The sequence below is a fragment of the Brienomyrus brachyistius genome, chromosome 12 (assembly GCF_023856365.1).
Source record: "Brienomyrus brachyistius isolate T26 chromosome 12, BBRACH_0.4, whole genome shotgun sequence".
NCBI classification, from domain to species: Eukaryota; Metazoa; Chordata; class Actinopteri; order Osteoglossiformes; family Mormyridae; genus Brienomyrus; species Brienomyrus brachyistius.
In genome coordinates, this window is record NC_064544.1 from 2,810,432 (window position 1) to 2,838,401 (window position 27,970).

The 27,970-nt window shown below is 47.3% G+C and overlaps 4 protein-coding genes across 10 annotated transcripts in view; 2 read left to right on the top strand and 2 right to left on the bottom strand.

Annotated features, from left to right (window-relative positions):
* The window catches only part of LOC125704616 (mastermind-like protein 3), a 110,077-nt gene extending 94,249 nt beyond the window's left edge, over window positions 1–15,828 (top strand). For 3 of the 5 annotated variants that reach the window (XM_048970464.1, XM_048970463.1, XM_048970465.1), the window contains exons 3-5: window positions 8,473–8,721; window positions 10,051–10,141; window positions 11,870–15,828. In XM_048970464.1, the coding sequence (XP_048826421.1) occupies window positions 8,473–8,721; window positions 10,051–10,141; window positions 11,870–12,843 (1,314 nt within the window). In that variant the 3' untranslated portion in view covers window positions 12,844–15,828. The remainder of the gene's footprint in view (window positions 1–8,472; window positions 8,722–10,050; window positions 10,142–11,869) is intronic. The other 2 variants (XM_048970461.1, XM_048970460.1) reach the window with 2 other exon arrangements.
* The window catches only part of LOC125704624 (uncharacterized), a 158,851-nt gene extending 134,429 nt beyond the window's left edge, over window positions 1–24,422 (top strand). The window contains exon 5 of the transcript XR_007381197.1: window positions 24,412–24,422. The gene's annotated coding sequence lies outside the window, so the exon portion shown is untranslated. The remainder of the gene's footprint in view (window positions 1–24,411) is intronic.
* LOC125704623 (uncharacterized) lies at window positions 5,843–8,551 on the bottom strand. Of its 2 annotated transcripts, none has more exons than XM_048970480.1 (2): window positions 8,415–8,551; window positions 5,843–8,082 (listed from the first exon to the last, which is right to left on the bottom strand). In XM_048970480.1, the coding sequence occupies exon 2, from the start codon at window positions 7,637–7,639 to the stop codon at window positions 6,692–6,694; it is 948 nt and encodes a 315-aa protein (XP_048826437.1). In that variant the 5' UTR covers window positions 7,640–8,082; window positions 8,415–8,551; the 3' UTR covers window positions 5,843–6,691. The 2 variants fall into 2 exon arrangements, with proteins under 2 accessions (XP_048826437.1, XP_048826439.1); XM_048970482.1 differs by having other exon boundaries at window positions 5,843–7,757; window positions 7,954–8,476.
* Window positions 13,413–27,934, bottom strand: mgst2 (microsomal glutathione S-transferase 2). 2 transcript variants are annotated; one of them, XM_048970494.1, is made up of 6 exons: window positions 27,466–27,934; window positions 25,360–25,459; window positions 19,340–19,410; window positions 17,513–17,594; window positions 17,259–17,430; window positions 13,413–15,428 (listed from the first exon to the last, which is right to left on the bottom strand). In XM_048970494.1, the coding sequence occupies exons 1-5, from the start codon at window positions 27,521–27,523 to the stop codon at window positions 17,304–17,306; spliced, it is 438 nt and encodes a 145-aa protein (XP_048826451.1). In that variant the 5' UTR covers window positions 27,524–27,934; the 3' UTR covers window positions 13,413–15,428; window positions 17,259–17,303. The 2 variants fall into 2 exon arrangements, with proteins under 2 accessions (XP_048826451.1, XP_048826450.1); XM_048970493.1 differs by having other exon boundaries at window positions 17,268–17,430; window positions 27,466–27,933.
* Window positions 27,935–27,970: the final 36 nt, after the last annotated feature.

The window sequence follows — 27,970 nt, forward strand, 5'->3', positions numbered from 1 at the left end:
TCCCTCCCTCCCTCTCTCTCTCTCTCTCTCTCTCTCACCTTGGACTGGGAATGCCCCAAGCCGCAGACAGAGCGCAAAAGCTGTAGCAGACAAACGTTTAGTTTCTCGCGCTGGGTTTAGTGGCGGTGGGGCAGGGGGTGGGGGTGGGGGTGGGGGGTGGCGGTGGGGGAGGGCGCGCGCGGGTTTCAGCCTCGCTCCGTCGGGCTGTCAGGCGGACGAGTGCGAGACCGCCCCCTCCTCCGTGGAAACACGCCGCTCCTTTTGCCGCCTGTCAGGGGAGCCTGGTAAACGCTGTAACGACGTAAAAACAGGGAAACGGGGAAAAAAGAAAAGAAAGCCGCTCTTTTCCGGCACGGAGGGAGCGGCGCGTCGCAGCGGCAAACCGAGTGTCGCTTACCTGCTCCGGGCCGTCCTGGAGGTGGGGTGGCGGGACAGTGCCGAGCGAGGGCCGCGGTTTGGGGGAAAAGACCCTCTCGGAGTCACCTTCACATCCACGCTCCTCATCTTTGGGCTCAGGACGGACCAGCCGCCTCTGGTTTTGGATGATTTCACCCAGAATTTATTTGGTCAATGACGTCTGACATTGTACTTGGACTAAATATGTTCGTCGACTGACCATTATTGCCTAACTCTCCATGTATACGATTTGGCCTCTAGGAGGAGTGACGTGCACCTCAGCTGCCCCCACCCACCCCCTCCCCGCTAATTGAAATGCGTGTAGTACCTACGCCTCCCTGGGAGCTAGTGAGGCACACTGGGAATGTGCAGAGTGTGAGGAAGAGGGGAGTGGGGAGTAGGGAGTAGGGAGGGGTCGAGGGGGGACCATGGAGATTCGCTTCTTCTGTGCTTCCATGGGCGTGACACAGAAATGATCTCCTCACTGAATTATTGAAGTGGCTCTGCTCTGCTTGGCCTGTCTTGGGCGTCACAAGATGATCATCAATGGAACACAACCGGCCGTTTGACGTCGCGCCGGTCCGCTAATGACAGGCACCCCCACCCCTGTATAATACCTCTGGTGCATGGCTCAGGGGGGCTGGATATTTTTCAGGAGGAGGAGCCTTTGGTTTCCGGCAATTTCCTTGCTGAGGTACAACCCTGACTGTGATCCGGGGGGGGGGACAGCAAAGGCCTAAAGCCTGACTGCACGATGGGCACCACCCTGTTATCGGGCTGTGTTGAGGTGCATTTTCAGCCCGTGTGTGTGGGGGCTGGGGAGGCACTCTCAGCAGGGGTCTCGTTTGAAGAACTGTGCTGTAATCTGATCGGAGAGGGAGGGGCTTGGGGAGGAGGCTCTGCGTCACGTGGGCGGTCTCCATCCTGTCAGGGTCTTAGGGATTCTGTCGACATAGCGACATCCTGCCTTGTCGACTTTAAGTCATCTCTGATGTGACAAGTTGTGTACAGGTGGGTAAAATGAATGGGGTCACATGACAAGGATTGTTGTGTCACTTAGCAAACAGCTGGGCGGTTCGAGTGTCTTTAAAGCGAAAGCGACTTGGGAAACGTTTTAGTTTAAACTCGTAGAGCCGCCTCACAAGGAGCCCCTAGCAGATGAAGCTTTCAGTCGGGGGCGGGGTGCAGGGAGGGGGTGCGGGGTGCAGGGAGGGGGGGCGGGGCCAGTTGTTAGATCCCTGGCGAGCCTCTGCGTGTGACCCTGTGCACTGGACGTGGGACTTCATCAGGAGTGGCCGAGCTCATATCCCAGGGCAGATTACCCTCTGTCCCGGCTTCCGGGCGAGATTTTCAGAGGGACTTGAGTCATGACTGTCTGTGAGCATCTGCACAAGTGTGTGTGTGTGTGTGTGTGTGTGTGTGTGTGTGTGTGTACATGGCTTCTTTGAAGGTGATGAGATCCTCCACTTTTGTCTTCAGGAAAGGGATGACCTCACCACACAACCCCCCACCCACACACACAAACACAGACGTGCCCCCCCTGCCCGCCCCAACCCTCAGCTTCAGAGGGGTGGGTCACGAAGGAACCAATAGAACGGCATGGCTGGGAAGCAGGTATGCGGCATGGTCCAGACCCGCATGCCAACTGTCAGCCAGTTTTCACTGGTGTTTCGGTGGCATCACACTGCCACTGATGGGCTCTCGGGCTTCGTTCCACCTCCTTCCGGCTCCCTGCCTCTCTCATTCACCCGAAAGGCATGTGGAAAACGAGGGCCTTGGATTAGCACTGGTGCTTTCCGTATTGTTAATCAATTAAACTGATAAGCTGATCTATTTACGTTACAGAGAGAGGTTAGCTGCAGTTCCTGCTCTTCCCTTCCTCTTCCAAGCCACATCCCTCCTTCCCTCCTTCCCTCCTCTTCTCTCTCTGTATCACCCTGACATTTTGTTGCTATACACCTGCTGCACTCAAATAGCCTCATACAGTTGTATCTCCTGTTTGAGCGGAGTGGTGACCACAGGCCTGTAATCAGATTAGATAGTTCTAAGTACCGCCCCTCCCGTAACAGTAATTACACTTATGTAGCACCCCCACTCTGCCACATTATCATTCTCATTGTCTGCTTTTTGTTTCCTCTCTCACCTATCGTGTTGCACCGGTATTTGATGGCTGTTCATTGATTGGCCCCATTCTCTGCCATCGTGTGACATTGTGATCTCTGGGAGACGTACAGGACTGCATGTCACCTTCGGCATCGATGGCACGGCATCCCCAGCCCCTAAACATTTTGATCCGTGACCAGGTCATCCTTGCAGAAAGGTGGCGACATTTTCCGGCTTGTTTGCTTGAGACTGAGACTGGGAATGGGGTCCAGGGTCTGTCGGTCACCCCCTTCAAATATTCATTTGAAATCCTCTTGCACGTTTGAGGACAGTCCGGGTGGAGATTTCGGGGGTAGATTTCTGCTCCCGTTGATTCGCTGACCCACTTCCAACATGCTGACGTCCCGCGGAGCTCAGGGACTGTCAGTGACAGGGGAGGGTGTGCAACTTTGCCATTCAGACAGGGAAACATACGGAGGCATGACATTTCTCTGCCTTCGGAATGATGTAGATAAGCCGAAATTTTCATAAGCTGGGTTTTCCTAAACAATCCCATAACTTTCTTCCTGCTCTGTAACCTAAGATATCTGAGGCCACCAGAGGTATGTTACATGGAATGTGATGCCATTTGGTGGTGTGGGGGGGGGTCATTTCTATAACTGCTTTTTAGGACCAGGAACACGGTCTGGACTGGGAAGTTTACTGAAAGCTGTACAGCAGTTAAACCCGGCCGGCTGTCCTCCGCAATATGACGGCTGATTTTCAATTCAAATTATTTCATACCAGCATAAACCTGTACTGGGTGGATGCCGGAGTAGCCTCACACCTCCAGTGACGTGTGTGTTTGTCATATACATATTACATTATGGGGACTGGTGTGATAAAAATCTGACAATTCTGACGTTGTGGGTACCATTGTGATTCTGTGCGCACCTCGCAGTGCCTCTGTGTGATTGTGCGCTTGCCTCGCAGTGCCTCTGTGATTGTGCGTTCACCTCGCAGTGCCTGTGTGTGATTGTGCGCGCGACTCGCAGTGCCTGTGTGTGATTGTGCGCGCGACTCGCAGTGCCTGTGTGTGATTGTGCGCTCGCCTCGCAGTGCCTCTGTGATTGTGCGTTCGCCTCGCAGTGCCTGTGTGATTGTGCGCTCGCCTCGCAGTGCCTGTGTGTGATTGTGCGCGCGGCTCGCAGTGCCTGTGTGATTGTGCGCGCGGCTCGCAGTGCCTGTGTGATTGTGCGCGCGACTCGCAGTGCCTGTGTGTGATTGTGCGCGCGACTCGCAGTGCCTGTGTGTGATTGTGCGCTCGCCTCGCAGTGCCTCTGTGATTGTGCACGCGACTCGCAGTGCCTCTGTGTGATTGTGCGCTCGCCTCGCAGTGCCTCTGTGATTGTGCGCGCGACTCGCAGTGCCTGTGTGTGATTGTGCGCGCGTCTCGCAGTGCCTCTGTGTGATTGTGCGCGCGTCTCGCAGTGGACCGGCAGCCCGTCCAGGTGTCCCCTGCCTTGTCCCTGTGTTTCCTGCGACTCCATGCTCCATCTCACGGCAGCTTCTGTGTTAGACATGTGGTGTAGATGAAGTGCGAGCAAAGCCCGTGTCATTCAGCAGATCGAGCCACATATGTCCCATGTCGGCTCGGCACGTGACTGAAATGCAGCCCAGAAGAACTATCTTAGCGCAGCTCGCTCTGCAGGGATCCTACTATGCCATCGGCTGGTAGCCTAGTCACCTTTAGGTCCCTTCCCCCCAGTCCATACTGGAGCGGGTTGATTTAGGCGTAGTTGGTCGGTAGGGGGGCGCTAAATCCGAAGCCACTTGGTCATTTTCTGCAGCGCTTCAGTTAGGAGGGGGTGATGATGATGATGATGATGTGTGTAGCTGGGTAGCTGTGTGTGAGTGTGTACGTGTACTCGCACGCACGTGATGATCCAGGGAGTGGTGAATAGTGAACGGAGAAGAGCTCATTCCGACTGGAGCGGGAATGTTTGCCCTCCCTCCCAAGCTTCCTGGGTGTCCATCATGCAGCGTGGGGCCCATCTGCTCTGGGCTCCGCTTGCCAGCTTCCAGGTTACCTGCTCCTCACCGCCATCCTCCACCTCGGAGGCTCAGACCCATTATTTGTGAGAAGTGCCTCTGATGAAGGAGTCTTTCCGCTTCTGGCCGAGCGGAACAACACCGCCACCCTTTGGGAGATGGCTGCTATTGCAGGCTGGGCTCCAATCGCTCGCCGCGCTGAGGAATGTCTCGTCTAGACTGTTCATCTTGCTGTAAATAGCATTTTTCTTGTGCTGTGTTGTGTGAAATCTGCATTTTAGAAATGCAGCTGAAAGAATGATGACCTCCGTTCTCGCTTCATTGATTTTGTATTAGTGTCACAGCGGGGAAAAATAACAGAATAACGGTGGCGGTCGGTCTTTAAGACGCGCGCTTAAGGAGAGAGCAGACGGGTGCTGATCGCTCCAGGATTATCCACGTGTTGGATCCTGCAGTGCAGGGCTGTGGGCTGCAAGGTCGCTGATGCGGTCACGATGTTTTGTTCCCCGGTCCCTACCCCCTGCCTGTGCCCCTCTACTGTGAAAGCCCTGTGTCGACAGGACTGTGGAGATAACCCTGTGCCCGCTGCGCCGACCTGAGGGGGCCCAAAAGCTCGTACGCAGCCCCTGGACCACCTGCCCCTCCAGGCGTCAGACCTGCTTTTGCCGAAGCATCCGATCGTTTCGTGTGCTTCACATTTCTAGCCTAACTTTACCTGATAGTAGCACAGCGTCTTATAAAGACATTGACTAATGTTAATCATGTTTTTCAAAAGTTCCTCATTTTCAGGATACATGGGGGTGGGGTATTCAAAGAGTGGCCTCTGCTGGACAGATCTTGAACTGTGTGTGTTTTTAGGTCATACAAGAATGCTATTGTGCCTTTTTATTGTGGTATATTATGGTAAATATCCCACATTTTTATTATAGTCTACTGTATTCCCATCTTTTACTATACTATACTGTATTCCCACATATTACAGAATACTGTATTCCCAGTATCCCCACCTGTTGTTATAGTATACTGTATTCCCACCTTTATTATAGTATACTGTATTCCCACCTTTTGTTATAGTATACTGTATTCCTACCTTTCTTTGTGTTTATTTCTTTATAATTCCCAGATATTTATATTCATAAGTAAAACTGCATCATTACTTATGTATGGTTTGTAGAATAAGCCACTATGATATTGTGTATAATTACTAAGTAACTGCTTAATTATTTACTAAATAGGTTATTGATTAAAAGATGCATAAAATCAACTGTTATGCATTTGCATTTATTTATTAGGCAAACATCTATGTCAGCACAAATAAGTACATTAAACACAAAGCCTAGAAGCAAAGGTTGATTGACAGATGGATGGATGGATGGATGGATGGATGGTCAGTGTTGCATGAACAGCTGGAGGTGCGCGACATGGCAAAAATGTCGTATCACATTCATGGATTTTTTTTGTTAGAATTACAAACCAAGATACAGATAATGATTTTTTTTCATTTGTTTCCAAACCAACCAAATTGGAAAGTATGTATTACTGTTTAACCATTTAACTACTGAACCAGCAATTCTGTTCTTAGAAGAAACGCTGATTGTAGCATTATATTAATAAGCTTAATATAGGATATTGTATAAGAAAGAGTCTCTTTATAACACATATGCTTTTTAATTTATTTTAATACTGAAGTATTAAAACGAATGTTCGTTACTTTGGCAAGTAACTGCACTTCTGTATTCAATCTTCAACAAATGCAAACAATAGATACATAAAGAAATTAAATAATAAATGTCAAATTTTGGGATGTGTAAACACATGTAACCTTTTTTGGAACCAGTTCTTCCTCATCAGCTATGCGGCGCACTCTGATTCAGCAGCGTAGCCCCCCCCTCTACAGACCATGTGGTGTTCACTGTGTGACAGAGTGCAATATTTTTAGTAGTCCAATCATATATATAAGTTTGTCTGTTTTTTTAACCAAGTTAGCTAGCTGGTTGGAACAGATCAATTACGTTTTTAATTCAAGATCTAGTTACTAATAAGTGATCCCCTGGGTCGGATAATTGGCAAAGGAGGAATACAGGCAGGAGTGAGGCGTACAGGCGGGAGTGAGGCGTTCAAACAGTGCTGAGATATGATATCCAGCTGAATTTGCTTTGCTTCACATCAGTTTGTTTTTGTTGTTGTAATGTTGCATCTCTGAACATGCAGGGTTCGTGTGATAGACTCTTGCTGGCTTCGTGTGATAGATTCTTGCAGGCTTTGTGTGATAGACTCTTGCTGGCTTCGTGTCGTAGACTCTTGCTGGCTTCGTGTCGTAGACTCTTGCTGGCTTCGTGTCATAGACTCTTGCTGGCTTCGTGTCGTAGACTCTTGCTGGCTTCGTGTCGTAGACTCTTGCTGGCTTCGTGTCGTAGACTCTTGCAGGCTTCGTGTGATAGACTCTTGCTGGCTTCGTGTCGTAGACTCTTGCTGGCTTCGTGTCGTAGACTCTTGCTGGCTTCGTGTGATAGACTATTGCTGGCTTCGTGTCATAGACTCTTGCTGGCTTCGTGTCGTAGACTCTTGCTGGCTTCGTGTGATAGACTATTGCTGGCTTCGTGTCATAGACTCTTGCTGGCTTCGTGTCGTAGACTCTTGCTGGCTTCGTGTGATAGACTATTGCTGGCTTCGTGTCATAGACTCTTGCTGGCTTCGTGTCGTAGACTCTTGCTGGCTTCGTGTCGTAGACTCTTGCTGGCTTCGTGTGATAGACTATTGCTGGCTTCGTGTCATAGACTCTTGCTGGCTTCGTGTCGTAGACTCTTGCTGGCTTCATGTCGTAGACTCTTGCTGGCTTCGTGTGATAGACTCTTGCTGGCTTCGTGTCGTAGACTTGCTGGCTTCGTGTCGTAGACTCTTGCTGGCTTCGTGTCGTAGACTCTTGCTGGCTTCGTGTCGTAGACTCTTGCTGGCTTCGTGTCGTAGACTCTTGCTGGCTTCGTGTCGTAGACTCTTGCTGGCTTCGTGTCGTAGACTCTTGCTGGCTTCGTGTCGTAGACTCTTCCTGACTTCGTGTCGTAGACTCTTGCTGGCTTCGTGTCATAGACTCTTGCTGGCTTCGTGTCATAGACTCTTGCTGGCATGTTCTATCATTCTGATAATCGTGTTAAGTAGTGTTCTGTTGTGATTCTTGCAGTAACTCTGAAACACTCATGGTGGCTGCAGCTGCAAGCGTCACCATTTAACTGCGGGAAAATGGACATACGCTCAATATGTTTAGCCTTTGCACAGTGTCACATGTCACTGATCAAATAGTTCAAGGTGAACAACAAAGACAATGGTAATGCAAGCATCAGAAGCATGTTCTGTAGGAGATCTGAGAGGCCTTTTGTAATTTGGCCAGACACTCCTGCCTTCCTCTTTAGAAGCTGTAAAACTCACTTTGGGTCTTGAGGCCTGGTCTGCCAGAGGGGTGTGGCCAGGTACCACAGCAGCTGAACCAGCAGGGGTTTGAGTCCTACACCATGCGGCGTGTGTTAAGTGGATTTTGAAGAGTCCTCCTATGTTTATCTGTATTGGGACACGGCTCTCAGCGGCAAACATTTACAAGATGTAAAAATTACAGGAAGACAACTGTGCTCTGTGTTCGCTTGACTCCTGTGGCATGTTATCAGTGGGTTAGGGCACTGTGTCTGTGATCAGAAGGTCATCAGTTCGAATCCCAGGGTCTAACCCATCTTTCTCTCAGAACAGTGTTTGCTGCTTTGGATGAAAGCATCTTCTAAATAAATAATGTAAATGTTATGCAGCTTTATCTGTCATTGTATTTCTCAGAGAATTAGCCCTGGCTAGCAGCCCCTCGGAATACTTAGGGTTTTACCAATACGCTATGGTCTCCATACCCAGGCTTACTACGCTGAGGAGAGCGACCACCTCCTAAGTGTTCTCCTTCTCTCGCAGGAGCAGACCCTGGGTGTGGGCATTCCCCGGCAGCCCGGTGGCACTCAGCAGTCCATGCCGGGCCCTGGAGGCGTGGCCCCGGGCCCCGGCTCCAACCCCGGGGCCCCCAGCTACCTGGGGAGTGCGCAGCAGGCGGCCATGATGAAGCAGATGCAGATGGAGCAGGAGAAACGCACCCAGCTGCACCTGCTGGAGCAGCAGAAGCGACAGATCCTGCGGGAGCAGAGGCAGCAGCTGCTCGTGGAGCAGGTGACACTTGGGGTCCTGGATGAGGCGTCCGGGGAGATGCCTGCCCGCTCCTCATCCATATACCTATAGTACTGTGCATAAGTGTTAAGTGGTTAAAAAGGAAATGTTTAAGGCAGGGGTGGCTAGTCCCATTCGCAAAGGGCCAGTGTGTTTGCAGGCTTCTGGGTAACCTTTAGGTCAGCTGTTAAAAGCCAGGTGTGAGGACTCTTCGGCCAATCAGTCCTCTAATTAATTTAATTAGAAGATGCAGGGAAAACCTGCACACAATGGCCTTTTCTGGATAAGACTGACAAGCCCAAAGCTATTTATCCAAGTAGTAAGTGTGTATTTGCTCAGAAAAAAAACACAATTTAACATTAGAACGCGTGCATATAAATAGCAACATAATAATAAATTGCAAGAATGTATTCCTCCCCCCCAAAACATCACTGATATCTTGTTAGGTTTCCAAAGCTCTCCTCAGGGCCACCTCAGCCATTCTATGTATTTGTTATATTTCACCACCAGCTCATTTAATTAATTAACTTAATTGTTTAAATAACTCGATGAGATATTGATTAGTCAAACAAGATGTGCCACTGGGCGCGTCGAAAACATCGCGGGTCTGTGGGACGGTTGCTGCAAACGCTGGGTTGACGTAAGCAGACACACTTCGACAGATTTCAGTTTCCTGTGACTGCCTGGCGCTTTCACACAGCACCGTACACCGCGAATGCCCCATGCCGGCGCTGTCCGCAGAGGTGTTATCAAATCCATCCAGGTCTCTGGTCCCTGCAGCAAGCTCGTGGCCCTTCTCCACCTGGGAGCCCGGATCTTGCGTAATAACGGCGCCTTTTCATTTCGCCACGCGGGACGGTGGCTGTCATGGGCAGTCGCTCTGCGTCAGGCAGGACGCGTCATGTTTGGCGAGTGATAAGTCAGGTGTCTCGTGAGTTTCGTTAATCAGGATGTGTTGGGTTTAAGCACAGAGTTAATGGATTCCGAGTGTGTCATTCCTCCTGAATTATCCCTTCACGTCACTCTACAACACCGACATGAAATTTCAGCTTGGTGACATCCCTCCCACCTCCTCTGCGTTTCAGGGAGGGGGGGCCTGGATGGTAGCATGGTTGCCGGGGTGCTGAATCTCCAAAGATGTTTTATAGACGTTGTTTCTTACTCATCACTTACACAGTCACATGCCCGGCCTCTGCAGCCCCTTAGTGTGTCCTCACTGAAGGAGACATCCTTCCTGTCTGCATGTGGCATGCTCCCACCTTTCCCCCGTTAGCCTAGCATGTCTTATTCCTCCTGCCTCTCATGCTAAGCTGCCTCTCCCCCCTCCCTCAGATGCAGCAGCAGCAGCAGCAGCACCTCCCCAGGCCGATGTCTCAGCCGCAGAGACATCCGTACCCCGTGCAGCAGGTCAACCAATTCCAGGGTAAGATGCACTGCTCAGCCACACATCCACATCTCAGCAGAGGTGGACAGTTCGGGTCTGGAAAGTAAAATTCAGACCAAGATTTTGTTTCAACCAACCAATTAAGTTCTCAGAGTACGCTGGGACTGGGGCTCCTCGTACTCAACTGGATGGTGGAAACAAAATCGGTCTGGATTTTTACTTGGTGGACCTGAATTATCCACCTCTGCGTTTGGGGTCCTGTTGCCCACTTTGTCACGAGGCTGGCCCAGCTGTCGGTGCCAAGGAAGACGGAGCTCAGGTCCAAATCCCTCCTCCTTTTCCTCAACGAACCACCGGAAAGATCCGGAAGCCTCCTTAAATTTCCGTGATGGGCTCCGTGAGAAGGCATCGTACTCGCTGTAATTACCTTAGCCGTAAATTAAGGTAATTAGCGACGTGTGTTTTCTGGGGCTCTTCTCCCTGCCTGGTTTTAAGACGAAGTGAAGAGGTTGGGAAAGTCGCTGCCTCTTTAGTGGAGTTTTTCAGCAAGTGTGAAATGTTTCTGAGAGTGCTGGTCCAGGCAGAGGGGGCAGCTACAGCTTATTGCATCTCTGAGCAGCCTGTGTGTTTTATTTCCTGGGGATTTACCCGCCCCTCCCCCCCCCCCCCCCCCCCCAGCACATGCCTGTTTACTTCACAGCAAATCAAGAGAGTCCATGACACTGATAATTATCACTGGCCCATCTGGGACACCTTTCATCTCTCGCGCCGCCCCTGTGGAGAGCGAAATATGCCTCTCTCTATTGATTATCTTGTCACGTTTCCATGGAAACCATATTTAGATCCAGTCTACGGGGGACTGGGGTGGGGGGGGTCTGCTTTTGTTCGGGCCATCAGCAGCCAGCCGCATTTAAATCATATTGCCGCCATCCTGACGGATAACGCGAGATCGTTTTTAAGCCTATCGATAGCATTTCTGCACCGTTACCAGGAACCGACGTGACTGCCTGAAATTTATCACTTTTGGTCGGCGCCTGTTGCCATGACAACCTGCCCCCGGCCTCTGGAGCGTTCCGTCGAGTCGACACGAACCGCTGAGAAATTGAGCTTTACTCGGCTAATGGAGGGGGGGGGACCTCACCACGGTTTTTTTTTTTCTTCCTTTTTTACTGGGGTCATCGATTTGTCCCCCAGAAGAGACTAATAAGCTTGGATATCGGCCCTATGAAGTGAGGGATGGCAGCCTTTGCTGCGTCTTCATTGCCTTTTTCATGAACCTCTTTTCATAAGTAAGGAAATCTGTCCCCAGATCAGATTCTGTCAAGTAGGGCCTCTTCTACGTCTTTCTAGAAAACATCAGGGAATAGGCAAACGGTTATGTACATAAGTCTCCCAAAACTGGGGGCAGGATTTCAAATCAATGATGGCATTGAACTCCCCCGGTTTCGTGTCTGGCAGCCTGGCCCGATTCTCTAATAATGTTTAGCGCCCAGCCAGGTGTAGTAGCCATTTAAAGGAGCTCTCTCTGCTCGGAGTCAGAGGGGCAGCAAGCTTCATGCGTCTGAACAAACTGCAGAAACAATGAGGTGGCTGGATCGAGTGGCTCAACGTCGTCTTCTAATTTGGCTGCCATGCGAGTCAGCCTGCCAAGATCTCGCATGTAATGAGTTGCAAATGAGCAGAGAAAAACAGGGGGGTGTTTATTCCCTGAGAGGTGTCATGTGACCCTCCCGCGTCTCACTTCCTGCTTCCCGCATGCGTTCGCAGGCACACCGCAGGAAATGGCGGCGAGGAACCAGGCACTGGCGTCCATCCGGAACGCCCAGCTGATGCAGCAGCAACAACAGCAGCAGCAGGGGCAGGGGCAGGGCATGCTGCAGATGCCCCCGGTGCAGATGTCTGGCTCCATGCCCGTTCAACCAGCAGGGGGCGCCCCCTCCTCCGACCTCAACATGGCCTACAACACGCAGCCTGGCAGCCAGCAGGGCATGTACGGCCTGAACCCCGGCATGAACCAAATGCTGCAGCATCCAAACCAAAGCGGAATGGGCGTGGCCCACAATCCGGCCCCCGCGCAGAGACAGGCAGGAGGCGGGGCCCCGGGGACGGCCCTGGGGGGCGGCTATGGACAGGGCATGTTGATGAACCCCGCTATGTCTCAGCAACCCTTGAAGGGGCCCTCGGTCACCCCGCCCATCGCCAAGGCCCAGGCGCAAAGACTGCAGAGCATGATGGGAGGGGGAAATCCGGGCGCCCAGAACTGGCAGCAGCAACAGCAGCAGAAGCTGCAGGCTTTGGGGGGCCGGACTAGTGGGGAGATGGTGGCCTTCAGCAGCGGCACACCGTACGCCATGCAGCCGGGGCAGCCTCGCATGCCCAAGCAGCACTTTCCGCAGCCTGTGGTAGACCCCCGGGCCATGAACCCGGCCATGGGCGGGCAGATGATGCCCCAGATGGCGGGCCAGGTGAGGACCAATCAGCCGCGGCCCATGGTGATGCCCGGCGTGGCTCAGGCCATCCCCAACATGACTACTTTCAGCCAGGGCGGCGGGCAGCCTATGGCGCCCTCTGCTGGCTCCTACGTACAGGGCGGCCAGCAGCAGAGCTACCAGCGGACGCCGGGTCAGGACTTATCGTACGGCACGTACGGCGGCCAGCCCTCTGGCGCCGGTCCATTTAACCTGACGGACAGCGCAGACTTGGACTCTACGGACGGCTGGATGGATGAATTTTTCTCCTAGCCGATAATGAAGGGACACTTTTCATGGGACTGGTAGCAGATAAACGTAAAGGGGATTTAAAAAAAATAAAGACAAGGCAATGTGTGTTGTTTTTGGAAAATGTCATGGTTTAGGGGGAGGAAACAGGTCTCTTGTGTATGCAGTGCAGGCATTGGGGAAAGGACCTTTTTCCTAGGTGAACTCGGTCAATTTTGTCATTGTTCTGGAGCTGAATAGTCCGAAGAGAGCAAGAGATTTTATTTCCATTTTTTAGAATGGCAAATCTTTTCCTTTTCATAAAAAGTTGAATCGATCCCTCAGAATTCTTAGCTCAGTATCTTCCTTAAATGGATTTAAAGAAAAATTATATATTTTAAGAGACACTGCTTATATTACTTCCAGGACCTAGAAAAGGTGAGAGTGGAGATTTTAAAGAACACTGGGGGAGTATGTTCATTCAGCTTTTATGATTGTTTTATATTTGTTTTTATTTTATTTTATTCGGTATGACACCTAAAAGTCTTCGTGCCACCAAGATAGCGTGTCTGTAAACAAATTCGGATTATCACAGATGGATTTAATGGTCTCTCTGAGGGAGCGGTAGAAAATACTGTTGTCATTCATTCATTTTTTTTTTTATTCAGTCGTTTTGTAAGTGGCTTGTGTTAAGTTTATACTGTGAAAACGGCCACGGAGCGATCTCGTCTCTTTGTGAGGAACTGGAGCAAGCCCCTGTCAGTGTGGGCTGTTGCTAGGCAACCGGCATGAGGCATTGCCTTCGGCTGAGTTTCCATGTACATCCTACTGTGAGGGACCCGGCGGCTACCCATAATGCACCGGGGCTGGAGTGGAATAAACAAAGGTTAAGTGGCAGCTATGGGAGGGTGATCACAGAGCTTTATATTTAAAGTGTAACGTTTTAATTGGTAGGTGATGAATGTATAAGCCACCACAAGTGACTTTGTCTTTTTTTATTATAAAATTAAAGATTTTGCATTATCCTTAAAAGCCTAAATAGTCCTTGAAACGTGAGTCTTCAGATAACTCCTCGCATTTTGCCATCTCTCTCCCCCGACTGGTAAACGACTTCCGTGTTTGCGTTTGTTTGCAGGGGTGGCTTTTGTTTCACTTCATGAGAAGGCGTGAACTGGCACCTCCTCGCCACACTCTCGCTAAATCCCTCATAAAACCCTTCAACGCCGTTTCTCCACACAAAATCTAACGATTGATAAACTCGTTTATCACTTACTTATTCCGAGCCGCGCGACGACAGCGACGAGCACGCTGGTGCGTAACGGCAGCCGTATAAACATTCGCAGCTTTTCGCGTCCTGTCCGTCCCTTTTCTTTAAGAACTCGTGGCTGCACAGGCTGGAATTTTGAGTCCTCCCATTGCGTGAATGCTGTCCTTGTCCTCCCGCCGTGAAAAGGCAGACCGGAGCCCCACTGCCCCAGTTTTATGGCCCCTTCCCCCGCCACAATGGCGCACATTATAGCACACACTGTCGTGGTGTTGTTGCCGCTAACAGTCACCTTGTTGTCTTCCCGCCTGGCGCTCTGTTAAGCTACAGAGAAACTGGCTACATCGCCCCAGGGATGCCCATTCAGGCTGCTACAGCTGTGGTTATTCTTCTGAGCTGATCCTTTGTCCTTCACCCCGTCCAAATAAGTATAGATAAATAGGTCAATTCTGTATGCCATAGAACACCATAGATTACATCTATGGTTTTGATACCTGGGTGGCAGAGTGGCTCAGTGGGTTGCCTCACATCTCCAAGGTTGTGGGTTCGAGTCCCACTTACATATTTTTGTGGAGTTGGCATATTCTCCCCTTGTCGTGTGGGTTTGAGTAGTTGGCATCTCTAAATGTTCCATCATGCATCACTGTGTGTGAGATTGTTTTATGTGTATGTGTAAGGTTTAATGACATAGACTCACAACCTGCTACAGGAGCCTCAAGCCAGGATCCCGATCAGAATCACCCCACAGATTAAAAAAAAAGAACATAAATTTAACACAAACAAAACGGCACAGCTTCCCAGAAAAAAGAAATCAAATGTAAAATAAAGTTTAGAAGCTCAACTCAAATAGAACAAAGCCTACACTGAGCCTGTGGGCCTTCATATATAAAATTTTATTATTACATTATTGACAATTTAATGTCTGTTTATACAGCACATCATTGTGAGCCGTCTTTGTTCATTACGCCTGAAAATCAGTGTCAAGACAAACTTCTATATTTAATTTTTTTCCATTTAAAATATTTTGTTTGTTGGAGCAGAAATTCTTTTCCCCCTTCCCCTCCCAAAGAGTTTTTGTTTGTGATTTTTGTTTTTTGATTTTAACCCGTTTTCGCCTCTACGCACCCGCGTGCAGACTCCATTCGCCCGTAGGCTGGACATCTCTTGTTCTGGAAATATTTCTATCGCTGTTTCATGTGTGGGAGAGCGACAGATGAAATTAAAAAGAAAAGAACTTTTTAGAAAGAAAAATAAAAGGAGAGAGAAAAAAAAGTCACTTCGGCAGCTGATAGCGTTGCAGGCGACCGACTCACAGCTCAGTGCTTGAAGAAGAGATGGTTCAGAGCTTCCCAAGAAAGTTATGGATCTGGGACCAAGAAAAAGAGACGTGATTTTTTTTCCATTTTTCTCTCCCTCAGTCTTTTTGTTCTGGTGCTGAAGTACATGTGATGTTAAAGAAATTATATATAAAAGATTAAAGTTATTTGTAAATATGTTTTTACAGGCTAAAACGTCAGATAGCTGGCAACAAAATTTAGAGAAATTGCAATTTCTTTAAAATTTTACTTTTATTTTTATTTCTTTTAACCTCACATTTAAACGCATCTGAGCTCCACCATTGCACTTCAAACAATGTCTTACTACTAATTTGTACTGTAAACCTATTCTGTTTTTTTTTCTAGTTTTATGAGTTCACTCTGTACCTTAAGCAGTGCTTATTTCTTTATCTTGTATAGAATTATGAAATGTTAATTCGAGAGAATTATAACTTTTTTTGCAGAAAAAGTAAAAATAAAGGAGAATGTTCTCTTATTGTATTAAATGAACTCATATGCAGACATTTTTCTGGTGCTTTGCTTAAGGGATTGTGAGATTGCGTGAGACTGTAGGATAAAGTTGTTTGTCTATAATCCTACGCAAATTTTTTCAACTAAAAAAATAATGGTGCCGATTACATTGAAGAAATTTGCTATTTACATTTTTTTGAGGCGGGGAGTAATAAAAATATAAGTCACATATAATCAGACAAAAGGAAACGATCGAGAAGTGGCAGACATCACCAGTCGACTTTCTCACCAATACAGTTTCCTTCCACGCAGGACCTAGCTACGAGTAGGATCTAGCAGAACACACACACCAAAATCTGACTCTGTGACATGCGTTAAAGGAAGCTATCGACAACACACAGCAAATTCACGTTTCATCCGACTCGGCAGAAAATTGAATCGGAGCATCCGCTCAACGTATGAAATGGACGTCGAGCAGGATGCATGCATTTGTAGTCGTGATTTTTTTTTCATTTTTGTCATTGTTTATTCCGTCTGCAGCCAGAGAACTGACAAAGTACTTCGCATTTTGATTTCGATATTTGATTTCTTTTTAGATGTTGCATAGACTGAGCATGCGAAACATCTGGGATGCTGTCCTAATATTCCGTTAGATCTCCATTTGCCATTGTGCCTCCCTCAGGTCATGCGCTGAACAAGCTTTGGAAGGTCTTTCACGGTGACCCTCACCTGTGCTGATTCCAGATCATCACGGACATAGACTGAACACTTTTCCGTTTGAAAAACACAGCTGTGTTGCCTGTAATCTACCATCATATCCCATTCAAAGGTCATTAAATTCCCATCTTCTATCAGATAAATAGTCCATGTCTCAAGCCCGGAAAATCTTTGTTTACCTCATCACCTCTCCTTCACCTACACTGATTGAAACAGGTTTGATGTAAAACCAGTCAGGAACCGTACCACTCCTAATCTTTTGTACAGACACTGCAAATATACCATTTTCAGACTGCAAGGTATGAATGTATTGGCCTTATGGTATGGGGTAACACTTTAGCTGCACCTTCATAATGCATTCGTTATGCAGTCATAGAACGTTCATAAGCAGCATGTAAGTACTCCTTAACATGCTAACATACCTTAGCAGTTTTAATGTACATTAATAACAAACATTACAATTGTATAATGTTTGTTATTAATGTACATTAAATCTGTTAGGGTATGTTAGGATCTTAAGGCGTACTTACATGCTGCTTATGAACGTTCTATGAATGCATAACGAATGCATTATGAAGGTGCAGTTAATATAAAGTGATACCTAATATACTTTAGCATTTAAAACAAGTGTATTTTCTAGGGTCTGCTGAAGATTTTCCGCAGCAGACATTGTTTTTGGCCCGAAGCCACACCTGTGTTACCTGGACGAGTCGACGATGTGGGTTCAGGCAAACACGCTAGCTCTTGAAAACCTTGTGCATGTTAACATCAAGGTAGTCGTCAAGAAAGCGATGCAGAAGGGCAGCGGCCCCGGTCGCTGTCAGCAGCACGAGAGCCCCCAGGGACAGGAAAAAGCCCAGTAATCTGCAGTCAGAAGAACACACAGGTCTTATACTCCGTAGCACTGTTCATCGCTGTTCCGCGCTGGAGTGCGTCATTGTGTTACCTGCTCTTCGTAGAGTTGACGTAACCGTTAAAATACATTTGGCGGGAAAAAATGAACAGCAGACCACCAAGAGCTGCCAGTGCTGAAAAAAAAGTAGATGACAAAACACTTGGTGAAGGTGAGGATTATTTTTTATGACGATCAGAAATGAGCTTTGGTGTGAGACATTGGATGCTCTTTCCGAGGTCTTCATAGACCAGAAGAAGAGTTAGTAGTACGTGACGTTTGCGTGCCTGGGATTTAGTTGGGCTTAGTGGGGCAGGAGCCAGGGCCCCCCCGAAATAATCATGGTCTTTTTTTTGCATGTAAATATTTTATCTTATTTGCTGCCCTGCAAACGGCTTAGTTGATTAAAACTTGGATTACAAGTGGATGTTTTGTCGGAAAGTGTTTTTTTTGTTGTTGTTGTTACATATACGTCTTTCGCACCCGCTTATTATTCATCCGGTTTTAATATTTTTCAGTGAGAAGGCTGTGCGGGGGGGTCCGTCAGTGTTGTCAGTAGATTTCTTCACCATTGTTTTATGGTCATTTATTTGCCAAAAAATCATTGGGTCGCTACCAACCCAAGCGTGGTAAATGGGTGAAACATCTCTGCTATTACATGCTTCTTAAGTGCTGCGTTTGTAAACGAAACTCGAACAAAACGTGCTTTTCCCCTTTATTTCATCTCTCTCGGTCAGAATTACTTAGAACATCACTGAAATACATTCAAAATATTAAATTAATATTAAGTTTGACCTCTTTTCTTTTTACTTGCATTGCTCCGGATCCCATTGCGTCCCAGAGCTGCAAGGTGCGAACGGGCCATTATCTACTAGGAGTTTTGAGAATTTTGATCACTGGACCATTACAATTGCAAAAACACCAGCGTCAGCATATTTTGAGAGGCGGCTGCTTTGCTATACATATAAAAGGCATATTTCGCCTGGCAGGCATTATAAAAAGTTCATTTTGTTTAAAAACCGTGCTTGGTGTTACAAGTTTGCAGAGTTACTTTTATTTCTGGCTTGATATATATTCCGTATACAGCTCTAGAAAAAATGAAAAGATCACTCCATATTTTTTAAGAATCTGCATTGTTAAATCCTGGTTTAATCGTGGTTCTGCTGGCTGAAGGCTACGCCGAGGTAGACTGCTTCCAGGCTAAAGGTTTCTAAGACAGCAGGACACAAGGATGAAGTGAAGCAGGAGACACCAAGAACGATCAGAAACCAGCCAGGTAGAGGGCAGAAGCAGAAGTTTCTAATGCCAGAGATGACCATCAGCGTAGGACAGGTTGTATGGGGCTCATAGAAGCAGGACTGAAGTCTCATAAAACATGGAAGAAGCCCTTCATTAATGAGAAGCAGGGAAGAGCCGGGCTGAAGTTTCCAAAAAAAATGTGTGTTTTACACAGACACACACCCATAACATGAGAAATGAGTGAAACTGAAAATTTTGCCGTGGTCTCTTAATTTTTTCCACAGTTGCATATAAATACCAGCGGTATGTAAGAATGACGTAAGAATGTTTCCTGAAAGATCCATGTATATATGGGTTCATATACAGTGTGACCTGTGCAGTATTCAATAGTCCTGCTTGTCCAGGCCTTTGCAGTAAGATGTTATAGTTGAGTGTTTTAAGGACTCGGTTAGTTCTATGTACTATGGAAACACAGAATGTATGCTCAAAAATAATTAATATGTAACACCATGACTTGTTAATGAGGAGAGGGCCCTTACAGGGAGTGAGAATTTTTTGGTTTGTGGCACAATGAATCTATTTGTGTCCATGCCCTTTATATGTTTGATGCATCTCTTGCCCTCAACTATGTCAGATAGTTACCTTCATGGAAGAAGCTTCCAGAGATCCACAATACAACCAGGAAGAGGGGGTAGATCTCCACACAGTCCTGTCTGGGAGAACATGTACGATCAGTCAGAGATAAATTAAAACAACCGCTTTATGGGTAGTTAACGTTTATCAGACACGTGGTTGAGAGATCGTCATTTATGACATGCAGTGCCAGTACGTATGGGTTATACGTAAACATTCAATAAAAATATATCAGCAAAACACAACATATTTAGAGAAAAATCAAGAACATCTTTAGTGAAATATTCAGAACAAACAGGCCTGGTGCGCAGGATTTGTTTTGTAACAAACAAGTTTTGGTTTTTTCGGTTTTTATTTATAAATTGAGTGCACCTTTGGCGTAAACAGGAGGTTGTTAAAATGACTCATTTTCAGACAAACATCGAGAACTGATGATGTTTGGAGCGGGACCCACTTTCCGTGTCTGTAGCGTTCGATTTCATTTCTTAATTAAGCGCCCCCGTTATGCCTGTAATGTTTTATTTTGCTGAGTAAAGGATCCAATAATCATATTCATTTGCCAGGAAATGAGAGGAAAGCTGGTAATCACCAGTACAGCTTATGTTTGGGTCTCATCAGTGATTAACAGCAAAGCTCACCGCTGCGTCTGGGAGACAACAGCCTATTTCCATAATTAAGAGCACGTATGTAAAAAGAGCAGCGCTTAATTCATCGCCCTAATGAATCATGCCCGGCCCTGACTGTGATGAACCAAGAGCTTGGTTAGTGACGACGTAATTATTCAGTCGTCTGTGACATGCCTTAGGTATTGGGGCGCCGGATGCTTTTTTAATTTTCTTTAGACCTTAGATGGGCTTACTTTTGCTTTATCCCTGGGGATGCGGGTGAATAAGGGAATTTATCCGCTACAGATCGCCCTTACTTAAATAACCTTTTAATACAGGGCTGCGTGATCGGCCGCGCTCCATGTTAATACACTCGGACTGTCTGCACCGAGCTCAGCTCCCGCATTTTAATCGTGGTAATAAATGAGCTGTCTCCTCCACACACACACTGAATCAGCCCCACCGGCCCGGTTCTGCCTTTGCATTTTCAATATGTCCGGTACCGAAGGCGTGCAGAGATCGCATCCCGTAGATCGGCTGCTATGCACCGCCGCCGCTCTCGGTTCCTACCGGCAACGCTTGGCTCCTTCTCGAGTCCCCAAAGCGCATCTTTGTTAAGGTGCCAAAGTAAAACCCATTTTCCTTAATGCGCATTTTCAACAGTTTTAAATAAAACGCAAAAAACCGTCGTGTTTTCATACTCCGTTGCATGGCCGCACTGTTTTACTCAGTCATTTTTCACCGTAATGATCTCTCCTAACGTTTGCCCCTTTTCAGTTGATTTGCTCACTGTAATTTTCTCAGTTTATGAAAGAATGAGCTGTGCATTACTGGCATCTACTCACTGTTCATGGTTCTCACATTCAGCGAGTAAATACCACATTTCCAACGGATAAATAAACGATTTACAATAATGAGTAATGTTTCCCAACACCATCATTATTCCCTGAAGGATGAAAGGGTGCCGTCGTTGCTTAGCAACTGGAGATAAAGCAAGTCCGTGCCCAAGACCGCGATACACTTGAACCTTAAGTTCTCCTGGAATAGGTTACATGCACAAAAGCCCTCCACACTTGGCAAAAGCAGCCAATATAAACAAGCGACAAATTCCAGTCACAAGCCTTCTCCCGCCATGTGCGGCATGCCTTTCGCTGACAGGGCCCTCTGCAGATGGAGCTGGAAATGGTGCAAGGATATCAAACAGGAAATTATTCACTGTGCATTAGGGTAACATCAGCTTCTCAGAGTACAGCCTGTTCTCTCCTCTCATTATGCTCTACTGATGTAGCCCACAATTGGCTATCAAGCCTGTCTTGGGCTTAAGAGGACCCGCTGTAGCCTTGCATTCTCACGGTTGCTGGTTTGAATTTTGGGACGAGTTCCATGTTACTTACCTGCTCGACCTGATTGGACATTTTCAGTGTCCTCGTACGGGCCAAAAACTCAGGGCCTGATATCTCTAAATGATCCTTTGTGTGTGAGCTAAGCTATAAACGTATGAGTGTTCTGTGACAGACTGTTCCCCGTCTAGGGTATGGACTGCTTTGTATCTTAAGCCCCCACAATGGGGCCCAGGGCTACTGCAGTGATTATTGAAACCAAATGGATTGTTTTCAACAAGCTCTGTATGACACCAAGCACAGACAATACCTAGACAACCCTAACATATAATTGAAAGAGGACCAAGAAAAACACACCCTATTGTCATCCACAGCAAACTGTTACAAAGCCCCACTTCCTGTTTACACCGATCAGCCGTAACATTAAAACCACCTGCCTGATATTAGGTGGGTCCCCCTCGAGTCACCAAACAGCTCTGACCGCTCAAAGCACGGAGCTCTGAAGCTGTCCTGTGATATCTGGCACCAAGACGTTAGCAGCAAATCCTTTAATTATCTAAGTTGCAAGGCGGGGCCTCTATGGATCGGACTTGTTTGTCAGATTTGAGGAAGCAGGAGACCAAGTCAACACCTTTCTCATGTTACTCGAATCATTACCGAAGAATTTCCGCAGTGTGGAAAGGTACATTAATGCGCTTTTATCTGCCCGTAGGGTGATGGACATTTCCTCATCTGGGGATTGTGCCAGACAACTGCGGACGGTACTTGTGCAGCCCGGCAGGAATTACGCGCATCTGTGCACATTGACTGCGCATGTGCGACATAATTACTTAGGTATTTCCAGTAGGTGGCAGCACTGACTTTCACAGAGTGGAGAAGGCATAGCTTTTGTAATGCTAGTTACGGTGAGCAGCTGTATGAGGTGGGTACAGAGGTACTCGCATATCTAATTTGTCATCCTGTCCAGGCATTATACTGCGGTACGACAAATTTTAAAAAGCAACACTATCCCGGAATAAATTTTTTTTTGTGATAAAATCCACTGAAGAGTGGTGGATGGTCCCGGCTAATTCAGTCATAAGAATTTCAAAATACCGTGGTATGCTGTATTACTTAAATACCTCCCAAGCTTGTACAAACAACTTTAAAACTGTTTATAAAAAGTTTACCCGTTTCACTGCTATGCTTGTATTTCTTTGTTGCAATACATCTGCCCTCTACTACACTGGTGGAGTATCAGGTATGTAAGCACCGACCGAGACCGGTCTGTGTCTGCGGCCGAATGTAGCATGAACACAGCCTTCATGCGCACGACTGTCTGCAGACCGAAAGCACACTCGGAAAGGTAAAGTATGAACTAGGCTTTACCCTGCTGGGGGAGGCCGCTGCCCTCAGGGAATACTGTCACCATTAAGGGGTGTACTTGGCCTGCAACAATGTTTAGGTAGGTGGTACATGTCAGAGTAACATCCACATGAATGCCAGGACCCAAGGTTTCCCAGCAGATCATTGCCCAGAGCATCACACTGCCTCTGCCGGCTTGCCTTCTTCCCATAGTGCACCTTGATGCCATCTCTCCCCCAGGTAAACCAAGCACACACACCCGGTCGTCCACATGTAACATAAAGAGTGACTCATCAGACCAGGCCACCTTCTTCCATTGCTCCATGGCCTAGTCCTGACACCCACCTGCCCATTGTAGGTGGTGGACCGGGGTCAGCATGCGCACTCTGACCGGTCTGCTGCTACGCTGCCCCATAAGCGGCAAGCCGAACTGCGTGTTCTGATACTTTTCTATCACAGTAAGCGTGAACTTTTCCAGCAATTTGTGCTACAGTAGCACTCCTGTGGGATCGGACCAGACGGGCTATCCTTGGCTCCATGCTACATCAGTGAGCCTTGGGCACCCAGGACCCCATTGCCCGTTTACCGGTTGGCCTTGGAGCCCTTTTGGTGGCTATAATTAACTATAATAATGTAACTATAATTACTTCATATTGTGTATAATGCCACTCTGTCTATAGTAACTGATTTCGCCATAGTCTGCACTTTATATGGAAGTATCTCTTTTACTGTCTGTCTTCATTTATGTTTTTTATTTTCCATTCCTGTTGTCATTGTTTTACAGTTTCATTGTGCTGATGTATAATGACAATAAGGTTCTCATTTTACCCTTTATATTCTGTTTCAATTCCAGGTTGGGCCTGCTGTACCTTTTCAGGGGCCCCAGGCAAAACATTACTTGGGGGGGAGGGGGGGTGGCTACCAGGAAAATAAACATTGATTTCACTTCCTCTGCAATCCAAGCAGTTTGCAGGCCCTGAACGGCTGCCTCTTCTGTCTTTAGCGAGGCCGGTCCTGAGCGGCTGCCTCTTCTGCCTTTAGCGAGGCCGGTCCTGAGCAACTGCCTCTTCTGCCTTTAGTGAAGCCGGTCCTGAGCGACTGCCTCTTCTGCCTTTAGCGAGGCCGGTCCTGAGTGGCTGCCTCTTCTGTCTTTAGTGAAGCCGGTCCTGAGCGACTGCCTCTTCTGCCTTTAGTGAAGCCGGTCCTGAGCGGCTGCCTCTTCTGCCTTTAGTGAAGCCGGTCCTGAGCGACTGCCTCTTCTGCCTTTAGTGAAGCCGGTCCTGAGCGACTGCCTCTTCTGCCTTTAGTGAAGCCGGTCCTGAGTGGCTGCCTCTTCTGTCTTTAGTGAAGCCGGTCCTGAGCGACTGCCTCTTCTGCCTTTAGTGAAGCCGGTCCTGAGCGACTGCCTCTTCTGCCTTTAGTGAAGCCGGTCCTGAGCGACTGCCTCTTCTGCCTTTAGTGATGCCAGTCCTGAGCGGCTGCCTCTTCTGCCTTTAGTGAAGCCGGTCCTGAGCGACTGCCTCTTCTGCCTTTAGTGATGCCAGTCCTGAGCGGCTGCCTCTTCTGCCTCTAGCGAGGCCGGCCCTGCTTTCTGAATTTTGCATGGTTGGGTCAATGCGTGAACTCCTCAAAGCCAGTCTCACGGTGCCGGGGCAGCGAGATAAGAAGGAGAGCTGCAGATACAGGCCCAGGCTAACAAATATACCTGAAATTCTTGCAGTCGTAAGTGGTGGAGAAACAGTTTCCGAGTGTAAATACTGCTCCCTGTCAGACACAGACACGCACACACCAGTGTGTTTGGTGTCCCTCCTCAGCTTCCTCAATGCGCGCGTGTGGCATGACCTCATGTAACATCTACAAACTGCAGCGCTGCCTCCTCACCCTCACAGGACCTGCTAAGATCGTGTTTCTCACTAGGGGGGACCACCCTCACTCAGTGGCTCTGGCCACGCTTTGGGGTTTTAGAGAGATTCACACGATCGTCGACGTGGATTACGTTCTGTCGGAGACCTGGAGCCTGTACCCACTGTGAGGACGACGCAAACTGATTAAGAAGATGTCACAAACCCAACTGACAATTCACATGTTTAAAATGACCAAACGAAACATGCCATGAGAGCATGAGGCAGCAAGAGATTAACATTTTACTTATTTATGACACGTTTACCCAAAATTATGTACAACTGAGAAAGCCAGATCAGACAGTCACTGAATGGGATGCCGGTCAATCACAGGGCATGGGTTTGGGGTACACCCTGCACGGGGGCACATACTTATTCACATACTAACAGTCACTAGCTGATGTAACCACGTTCTGGACTACAGGGGGAAACCCACACAGAACGAGGAGAACATGGGCACACCATCCAGCCATGATTCGAACCCCCAACCATGAACTGAGCTGCTCCATTCTGGTCATTTTTAATAAACCAATAGACAGAACTGAAACTTTAACTAAAGGATTTAAGCAGAGGTGATACAAAATATCAGTAGGTAGGTGAAGGGATTTAAATGATGACACATTTCCACCACTGCAATACAAAATAAAAAGTTAAAATAATCTGTGTAATTCCTAAACATGTGATCTGTGTTTCATGTTAATGGTTGTCTGTGTTTGCTGTGCACAGCATTTCCCTCCCCGGTTCTGACACACTACAGCAAAATCCCAGCTGGAAACTCACACCGAATTACAAGCACATTAAAAGCTAACCTTACCACATGCAATCTGTGTGCGACTTACTGAGCCCGGAAGATTCTCTCAAACTCCACAGGTCCTGTAACTGCAGGAGGCATGACGTTGTGTTTGCGCCTCGAAAGGGCAACGCAGCGAGTGATGTAACCTGAAAAAAAGATGGAAGGTGAGATCACAGAAACTTATTTTTAATTTTATGGGCATTTTCGAGGTATGTAACGCAGTTACATCTTGTCATGTGTGGTATGGTGGTTTCATAACCCCAGAGTTGGGGGTTCGAATCCCGCCTCCACTCTGGGTGTATTGGTTTGTATGTTCCCCCTGTGTGAATGGTGTGTGAGTTGTTCCCTGCCTTGTGGAGCGAGTGATGTAACCTGAAAAAAAGATGGAAGGTGAGATCACAGAAACTTATTTTTAATTTTATGGGCATTTTCGAGGTATGTAACGCAGTTACATCTTGTCATGTGTGGTATGGTGGTTTCATAACCCCAGAGTTGGGGGTTCGAATCCCGCCTCCACTCTGGGTGTATTGGTTTGTATGTTCCCCCTGTGTGAATGGTGTGTGAGTTGTTCCCTGCCTTGTGCCCTAGATGGGTTGGTGCCCCATCTTGGGTTGTTCCATGCTTTGTGCCTATAGGTTGTGGACCCCCCCCCCTGCAACCCTGAATAGGACAAGTGGTGTCTGAAAATGGAAGACACACAGGTATTGCTGTATATTATATAGTACTGGTTACTCAATTACACAGATATCAAATAACCAGAAGCTACCACAGAGTGGTAATGGATACTCAATAGCCAATACACGACAGATACTGTACTTGAAATAAAACTGATCTAACAGTCAGTTGCAAAGCCCTTGATAGCTCATTAGGAGATAAACGCTAACGGCTACCAGTAGTGCCCTGAACAACAACATATACTCCAGGAAAAACAAGGTAAGTCCCAATTTAGACAGCTTCCCCTCCTCACTAATTCAGCCCGTCTCTCTGAGAATCTCTTCTGTAGACAGGCAGGGCAGAATTACGGCACTCTTCCCAATTTCCGGAATCTGAGGTTTAAAGGGCTTATAGAGTAATGATAACACCAATAATTATTTGGTGTCTGTGCTGTTTATTTAGCGTTCTCGATATAACCGGAGAGGCCAGTGAGAACTGAGCCGATTTGCCTTTGTGGCGGATTGATTAGTATTTTCAAAGAAACGTATAATTACTTGGTGATTCGCTGTCAGATTGACCATGCAGCGTCGATGGTACCAGTGTAGGCGCACAGACAGTTTTTTATTTATTTTTTTTGTTCCTCCAGAGTTAGTTTGAGTACTAGTTAACTCGTCTGTGTTATATAAGCAAAATACATATAGTGGCTCGAATCCCGATTCTGTGTTTTGTGGGTTTTGCTAATCACATGCGGATACATGTATGACTCCATTATTACGCGCTGATACATTTATAACCCCCTTATTAGGCGCTGATACGTGTATAATTCTCTTATTATGCGCTGTTACATGGATAACTCTCTTATAATGCACTGATAGGCCTACATGTATAACTCCCTTGCTATGCGTTGCCACATGTATAACCCCCCTTACTACAAGTTGTTACACGTATAACTCCCTTACTATGCGTTGTTACATGTATTACTCCCTTACTACAAGTTGTTACACGTATAACTCCCGGAGTTACATAAAAGGCTCCGCACTTCACTTCCGGTGTTCTAGCGAGTTGAGATACCTATCTAGACGTGCTATCGAACCTTTCTGCGCATGTGCAGTCCCATCGTTTTGGGATTAGGGTTAGGTTTTAGGGGTTAGGGTTAAATTAGGGTTTTAGGGTTTTTGGGGGGTTTAGGGTTAGGGTAAGGATTAGGTTTAGGGCTATCAATTAGCACTACGGTAGCGTAACTCGGCAAAGTAGCTCAACTCAACTGCACACCGGCTACCGATGGACCCCAGCGATACCATGTAGGATAGTATTTTAGGTCTAGATCATTCGTCAGCAGTTACGTTTAATTTAAACCTCAAGCAGCATCCATTGCGCCATTTACTATGCGAAATGTAAACCAGTGTAAAGGTTTTGGGAAAGAAACTGTACGTTTCTTGTGAATGTCGGCTGTCCGTTTGCCTGAAGCCCAACGCAGGCTCATAAATGTTATTCTTACCCATCTGCAGCGCTGATATCAGAGACACAGCGGACAGAAGTAGCTGATCTGCAGCCATGTTTGTACATTTGTTTGCCGATTGATTGCCATTTATTGACCTCTTTCTTCCACGTATTACTTCAGTGTGGTAGATACGCCCCTTTTGAGGGTTACTCGTCCTGACATGGCGTTCAAATCCGTCACCAGAGTAAAGACAAAGAATTACTGGAAATTTTCATAGAAACGCTGATTCGTGGGTAACTCTTGATTAATATGTAAACTTCGATTTTATGTAATTGTTGCAGAGCCTTAACAGAAACAAAATTTACATCGCATAGCAGAGCCTCATCAGTCTCGGGACTGATAAGAGAAACCTTTAAAGATTGTGGATGAAATAAGTACCCATCCGTCATCTTCTAATCGTTTTTTTTGTTTGTTTCGCTGGGCGAAATAACCATGATATTCCAAGAATCCCATCTGCCTCGTTAAACCATTTCTACAGTCCTATCATTAAGCGCTGACCTGG